Consider the following 7,794-nt stretch of genomic DNA (forward strand, 5'->3'; position numbering starts at 1 on the left):
ACACACACACACACACACACACACACACACACACACACGCACGCACACACATGCACACACAGTATGCATACATTCACGTACACACGTATGCATACACACATTCATGCATACACGTATGCATACACACACACACACACACACACACACACACACACACACACACACTCTTGTGGTTTCGGTTTCCGGCCAAGGCAGGGGAAACATCTGGAGGGTGGATGACACGGGTCACCCAGCAGATGAAGTGCTAGGGCAGCAAGTGTGGTCAGCACAGGCCAGAGGGAAAAGGAGAACCCTGCAGGTCACGGGCCACAGAGGCTAGACCGAGGCATGCCCACCCCGCCCAGAGGCTGGAGCTCCAGTGAGGCAATCCAAGAATGGGAAGTCTGGGTCCCTCCCCTCCCGCCCCATCCAACGCTCTGCACAGACATCTCCAAATTTAAAAGCACGATGGTCATAATAATGACAATCCCCCTCTCTTGTCCTGGAGCTGAAAGCCCTACATCTGGCCAGTGGGACCTCAGGGAAGCCCATTCCTCTCTCTGGGCCACAGGGCTTGCTGATTTTCCTACAAATGGATGGCAAATGCCACGTGGGGTCCTGAAGATGGCCACCTCCATCCCTGGGGCCAAAAGAAAATGTTCCCTGGCCACAGCCAAGACAACAGGCAAAAAAAAAAAAAAAGAGGACGGAGCCAGCGCAGCCAAATCAAACATTCCTGTCTTAGGTGAGGAGCCTCTCAGCGCCCCGATGGGGATGGGCCACATGCACAAGCCACAGGTCACAAGGGAAGCTATCCCCCACCTCTCTCGGCCTGAAGACTGAAGAGAAGGGGATGGGGGAGATGACCTCTCAAAGCTCTGTCCAAGCTCAGAAGTCTAGGCTCTCTCCTCTACCCCACCTCTGCTCCCCAGTTACCCAGAAGCACTCCAACTGCCAGGGGTCGGCACCCAAGCTGCCCCGGAACCCCATCAGAAAAAAACAGATTTATAGCTGTATTCTGTGTCACAGCATCCTGACCTGGTGCAGATGCCCAGGCCACTCAGAACTCCCCAGGCACAGAGATGACAGACATCCACCACCAGGCCCAGCTGAAACCCCCTCCCCCCCATTTTAGGCTTAGGAAGTGACCTCCAGATCCTGAGCTGTTCCCACGGCATCATGCTAAGACCTAAGGTGTGGTTAGAATTTAGAGTCAGGTATCATTCTAACCATTTTACAGATCAGAAAAGTGAGGCCCACCTCAGTGAAAAAGCTCGTGTCTGGGGCAGAAGTTGAAGCTGGGTCTTCCTGACTCCGGGCCTAGCACCCTCTCTCCCCTCTCCCCTTAACCGCTGCCAGGTAACATAAGAGGGCACCACGACATTAAAAGGGCCCTGACAGGGATCAGACCCTCCCCACTTCTGCCATAAGCAGAGTCTGTCTTCTGGGACTTTGCTAGGCGCTGTCATTAGACGAGGCTCCCCAATTAGAAGGATTTTAGGATTTAAAGACAGAAAGAACTTTAGATACAACCCTCCAGGCTAACCCCCTCATTCTATAAAGAAGGAAACTGAGGCTCAGAGAGGAAAAGGGTGGAAGCAGAATCTGCACCCGGGTCCTCAGACTCCAAACCCTACCTTGTCACCTCCCCCAGGACTCTGAGGGGACCGGGGGAAGGGCAGACACAAGCTATCTCCCCCATCAGACACATGCCCACAAGTCCCCTTGACTTCCCACCTGGAAAACCTGACTTCCTTTCCCCTCCAACGCTTCTGGCTCTGACCTCCTCCCTCCCCCCCGTCCTCCAGTGCAGGAGGCCAGGAAAACGCAAGTGACTCACTCTCCCCTTTCCTGCACCCCTCCCCCCTGGTCTGGGAATGGGGAGAAGGAAGCTGGGGGCAGAGAGGACCTCAGGGAGCTGAGGTGTTACCCTGTGGGTTCCACATCTTTAAGAGTCAGGATTCAGGGAGGAGGCCTTGGGTCAGGGGGAACACCACTGGTGAGACAGGAGGTTTTGTTTGCATCAAAAATAAGGGGTGCGACTGAAAACACTGTTCTAGGGAATGAAATCACGCAACTTTAAAAAGTCTGTACTTTCCCTGTGGTCACCTGGCTGCCAGGCCTGCCATACCAACCCCAACCCCACCCAGGCAGGCTCCAGCTGGCGGGGGGGCGCTGGAGATGCCCAAGTCACTGTCACATCACCCATCACCAGCCTCCAAAAAGAAAGCCGGAATGTGGCTGGGGGCCAGGCAGTGGCCACAGGGAGGGAGGAGCGAGGGAAGGCTGCATTCCAGGCCTGATCCCAGCCTGGCTGAGCAAAGCAGGATACTGGGGCAGGCACTCGGGAGGAAGGAGGGGGATGAGATGGCCAGCAAGCTCCCCTTCCCCTGGGCATCTCTCCAGGGGCCCCATCTCCCCATCCCAGGGGGGCTCACCCAGCCTAGAAGCCACAACCTGCAACCCTTCCCCAGGCTTGGAGCTCCTGGACACTCCCACCAACCAGCCTCCTCATGGCTCCCAGGCACTGGCCTCCCTCCAGGCCTCAGTGTTACCCCTCTGTGAAATGGAGCCATCACACAGGCCTAAAAGTTTATCATCATCATTCATTATAAACCAAACAAAACTAAGCCCGTGAGCCCGGCACAGTTCAGTCCACTTCATAACACGGACACACCCTCACTCAGTTTCACCAACAATCTCACAGTCCTTGTCATCACTCCTAGACTCCTTGGATATTTATTTTAACTTCTATGTAAGTAAATATCATTTTTTTTTTGTGGGGCAATTGGGGTTAAGTGACTTGCCCAGGGTCACAGAGCTAGTAAGTGTCAAGTGTTTGGTCTGAGGCGGGATTTGAACTCAGGTCCTCTTGACTTCAGGGCCAGTGCTCTATCCCCTGTGCCACCTAGCTGTCCCAGTAAATATCATTTGATAGAAATATATTTGAGGGGCAGCTAGGTGGTACAGTGCATACAGCACCAGCCCAGAAGTCAGGAGGACCTGAGTTCAAATCCAGCCTCACACACATAATACTCCCTAGCTGTGTGACTCTGGGCAAGTCACTTAATCCCAATTGCCCCACCAGAAAAAAAAATATGTATATGTATGTATATATATATAGATAGATAGATAGATAGATAGATATGTATATGTATACACACATATATTTGATATAAAGAATGTTATCTGAGTTATTTAAAACTACTTGACTTTTGAATAAACACCAAAATCAGTTTCATGATGGTGTTAACATTAAAAAAACGTGAATGACTGTGGGGAGAGAGACCAAAGCCTGACACAAAAAGGGCCGCTTTCCCTTGCCCTCTGAGGTCTACAAAGCTTTTTACAGACATCAGTCAGGTCCGGGGATGTTCACCAGTGAGGCAGGCGCTGTTATTATCACCCCCATTTTGCAGATTTGCAGATAACAAAAGTGAGGTTCAGGGCCACACAGCTACTAAGTGTTTGGGAGGGGACAAATCCAGGGTTTCTCAAAGAAGTGAGCTCCTGGGGTGAGCAGATAGATTGCCAGCCCTGGAATCAGGAGAGCATGAGTGCAAATCTGGCCTCAGACACGTATTAGCTGTGTGACCTTAGGCTAGTCACTTCACCCTGTTTGCCTCAGTTTTCTCAACTGTCAAATGAGCTGGAGAAGGACATGGCAAACTGCTCCAGCGGGGCAGCTAGGTGGCTCAGTGGATAGAGCACCATCCCTGAAGTCAGGAGGACCTGAGTTCAAATCTGACCTCAGACCAAACACTTGACACTTTCTAGCTGCGTGACCCTGGGCAAGTCACTTAACCCCAACTGCCTAAAAACGAATAAATAAATAAAACTGCTCCAGTATCTTTGCCAAGAAAACCCCAAATGGGGTCATGAAGAGTCAGATATGACAGAAACGACAGAACGAGAGAGTGAGCAGAGGGAAGCCCCTGCCTCTCCTTGGGGAGGGGCAGCCTCCACTCACCTACCCCCAGGACAAGTGCAGAGTGGTAGGTTTCACCAAGTTCCAGAACCCGCCAGGTTGGGCCTTCCCAAACCCAAGGGCAGGGGCTGAGGGCCTGCCAAGCTGTCCAATGATCCACCTTGGAGAGAAGGGGGTGTGGGGCACCAGGCCCAGACAGGGCAGAGCCCCCAGCTGAAAGGGCTGGAAGGAAGAGGGCAGAGGGCACAGGACAAGCCAGGGCCTCCAGCTGTGCTGGGGGCAGGGGGGAGAACCTCCAGCTGTTAGCTGTGGTCAATGTCTACCAAAAGTGTGAGCCTCCCCGGGCTGGTCCAAAGACAGGGTCCAGCCCAGCTCCAACCTCCAGGCAGCTCAGACATTAACACTTAAGCCTCCAGCCTCCAGCCTCCATCCAGCTGTTAGCACTAAGTAAACAAACCCTAGACTAGACCCAGGAGCTGGGGAGAGGATAACGGATAGAGCCCCAGCCTACAGTTCAAATCCAGCCTGAGACCCCGGCTAGCTGGATGGCCCAGGCCAAATCCTATCACCTGTCTAGGCCTCACTTTCCCCATAAGAAAAATGGGGATAATAATAGCACCACACCTCACACAACTGTTGAGAGGAGCAAATGCAAATAGGGGTGAGGTGCTTTACAAACCTTAAAATGGAAATGCTAGCTATTATTAGCGGCTATTACACCTAAGACATCTTTCATCAAAGGGAGATCCTGCAGCCCTCCCAAAGTCCTTTCCATCTGTCGGGGGCTCAATGGGGAGGCTGGGTCAGACTCAATAGGGAAACTGCCCTCCCTGCAGGTAGGACTGAGGCCCAGTCTGAAATGGGATTGAGGGAGGGAGGAGGAGCTTGAGACCCTAGGAGACCCCAGGAGACCCCTGATTCCCCCCTACCCCTGGCCACTCCCTTAACCAGGAATGGAGCACCAGGGCAGAGGAATCCATCCAGGCCCTGGTCAGACGGGAGGCCAAGGGTCTGGTCTGGCTGGCCCAGCAGGAGAAAGTGAGAATGGGGGGGGGGGGGGACTAGAGTTCTCAGAACGATGGAGCCCCCCACCTGGGGGCCCCTCCAGTCCCAGATCACCTCTGAGCTGCTCCAGAGCCAGGAAGGAAGGGGGGTGGGGGAGACTAACAGAATGCTGGCCCAGACACACAGGCAGTCCAGCGGGTGATGCAAACAGACCACATGACCCCTGATCCAGCCACCTAACAGCAAGTCAGGAGGGAAGAGGGCGGGGGAGGATCAAGTCAAGAGCCTGCCTGGCCAGGGACCCCCCATGGTGCCCCTCACATCACGCTAACTCCTTTCCTTAGACACAGGAGTTTTCTCTGGTATTCTTCTGCCTTGGTCTTCTGCCTGCCCTGGACCCCCACCCCCAAGCCCCTGCTGCCCTCCCCAGAAAGCTCTCCCAGGAGGCTCCCTCCACTCACACCTGCAGAGATCCTGGCCCTGCTCAGCTATTGGGGGTTGGCAATGCCTCAAGGGTGGATTCCTACGAAGGCAGAGCACAGAGGACCCAAATACCTGCTGGCCCCCCCCAGACTCACTCCCCTTTCCCAGACCCATCTGCTTAAAACCAGGGTTAAAAACAAAACAAACTCTTTTCCCGTTAACCACACACAGATGCTCTGCAGCCACCTTCCTCCTTCCCGAACCAGGCACTCCTCTCCCCCAGGGGCCCCTGGAGAGGAAACCGACTCACTCACTGCAATGTCAGCTGGGGGAAAGAGAAGGGCCCGTCTGAATCCACCACCACCTGCCTTCTTTCCAAGGCCTGAGGGAAGAGCCTTGGGGTTGCTCACTGTGAGGACATGCACTCCCCAGCTGATTGCCCAGGGGCTCTCCCTCCACAGGGGCCAGAGAGCCTCCCCCTTAGACTATCAGAACCCTTGCAGGTTACCTGGCTGCTACCTGCTCCCCCCATCAACCTGCTGAGCCCTTGGTCTCTCCTGGTCACTGCCCCCACCCCAGATCTTGCCGGAGCAAAGACTAGGATGAGGTCATTTGACCACTCTGGGTCACCCTTCATTCCAGCCCAGTGAATCTACCTCCGGAGAACTACCATCAACCACTCCCCTCCTCACCAAGGGCCTAAAGCACCGGGCTGGGAGGCAGAAGACCCGGGTTCAGATCCAGCCCTGGGCCAGTCAGTCCACACCAAGAAACATTTGATCCAGTGCCTGCTCAGGGCGAGGTGCTGGGCCAGCGACAGGAACAGGAGGCAAACAGAAAAGCGTGTTCTCGGCTTCCAGGAGTTGCCATCCATCCCAGGAGGGGAGCACTCACTCACTGGTTGGGAGGACGCAGTCCCCGCCTCTGGGCCTCAGTTAACTTGCAGCTCTTAGGCTGCTCCTCGCAGGAGGCCTAGTGGGCAGGGCAGGGGTCTTGCAAGTCCAGAAGTTCTGGGTTCCAATCCCGTCTAGTTCTGATCCTACAGAGTGAGCGCTATTACACACTAAGTCACTGGCTGTGTGAACACGCACAAGTTATTTAACCGGTCTGAACCCCAGTTTTTTCCTCTGTAAAAGGAACGGTTGGCCTCCACAGCCACGACTTGGGGAAACCTTAAAGTCCTAAATAAACCCGAGGGAACCTTTCGGCTGCCAAAGAGCATTCACAAGTTAACCTCCAGAAAAGCCTGGGGTAGAAACGCCCTCCACACACACACATACACACATACACACACACACACACGCACACGAAAAATAACACTAATAATGGCAGGGTCGCGATAGCAGCAGCGCTCTCGCCGCCTTCTCTCCATCTCGGCCGGCTGGCAGCGTCGGCGCGGCCGGCTGCTCCGGGAGGACAGACCTGCGGAAGGCACGCACGGGGGCTGGAGCGCCCGCTCCAGGCCGGGTAGCCTCCCTAGCCCCCCGCCGGCCCGGGGCCACGGCACTCACTGCGTGTGCTGGGCGCGGCCCTGGCGGAAGACCTCGTCCAGGGCCACGATGGCCTGGCCCAGGAACTTGTCGATGCCGATGAGCGAGCGGTGCATGGCGGTGAGCACGAGCTCGCAGGCGGGCTCGGCCGGCCCCGGGGCCGGGGCGTCGGGGGCCGCGTCCTGCGCCCGCAGCAGCCCGTCCAGCGCGCCGGGCGCCAGCTCGAAGACGCACTCCTCGCGCCACTCGGGGCAGCCCGTGCTCTTCTCCACCACCGACGTGCTGTACTTCTCGCGCCCCACCTGGATCACCGTGTACGCGTCGCTCGTGCTGCTGCCCCCCGTGCCTTTGCCCCGCAGCCCGCGGGCCTGCAGCACCGTCACCTGGACGTGCGTGGGCAGCCAGCGCGCCGGCCCGCCGGGGGGCTCGGGGCTGCGCCGCAGGGCCATGGCCGCGCCCGAGGACCCGCGCCCCGCGAGCCGAGGACCGCGCCCCGCGAGCGGGGGCCGGGCCGGGGCCTCAGGAGGAGCGGCCCCTGCGGCGGCGGCGGCGGCGGCGTCCGGAGCAGCAGCGCCCGGGGTCGAGACGCCCTCCGCTGCCTCCGCTCCCTCCGCTCGGCTCGAGCGGGGCGCGCCGGCCGGCCGCGAGCCCGGACTGACGTCACCGCCGGACACGCCCCCTCCAGGCCCCGCCCCCGGGCGCGGCCCCGCCCCCGGCCACGCGCCCGCCTCTCGCCCTGCCGCGGCAGGGCCCGGCGGCCCGGGCGGGGGCGGAGCCGGCTGGCCCAGGGGCGGGGCCTGAGGGGGGCGGGGCCGGTGATGCGGTGAGCTGCAGTGCAGAGCAGGGAGGGAGGGGCTGGGGAAAGCGCCTTCGTAACGTTGTCGGGCCGGGGGGGAGGGGCAGTGCGGAGCCCGAGCCGAGCCGAGGCTGCCCCGCCCCCCCTCCCCGCTCTGTGGACATGCGTGAGGG

At 57.8% G+C, this 7,794-nt stretch overlaps 1 protein-coding gene across 2 annotated transcripts in view; it reads right to left on the bottom strand.

Annotated features, from left to right (window-relative positions):
- The window catches only part of RAB11FIP5 (RAB11 family interacting protein 5), a 52,713-nt gene extending 45,439 nt beyond the window's left edge, over window positions 1-7,274 (bottom strand). For both annotated transcript variants that reach the window (XM_027839946.1, XM_027839945.1), the window contains exon 1: window positions 6,847-7,274. In XM_027839946.1, coding sequence (XP_027695747.1) covers window positions 6,847-7,274 — 428 coding nt within the window. The remainder of the gene's footprint in view (window positions 1-6,846) is intronic.
- Between the last annotated feature and the right edge of the window lie 520 nt (window positions 7,275-7,794).

This window comes from Vombatus ursinus, unplaced genomic scaffold, assembly GCF_900497805.2.
Source record: "Vombatus ursinus unplaced genomic scaffold, bare-nosed wombat genome assembly UNPS02014837.1, whole genome shotgun sequence".
NCBI classification, from domain to species: domain Eukaryota; kingdom Metazoa; phylum Chordata; class Mammalia; order Diprotodontia; family Vombatidae; genus Vombatus; species Vombatus ursinus.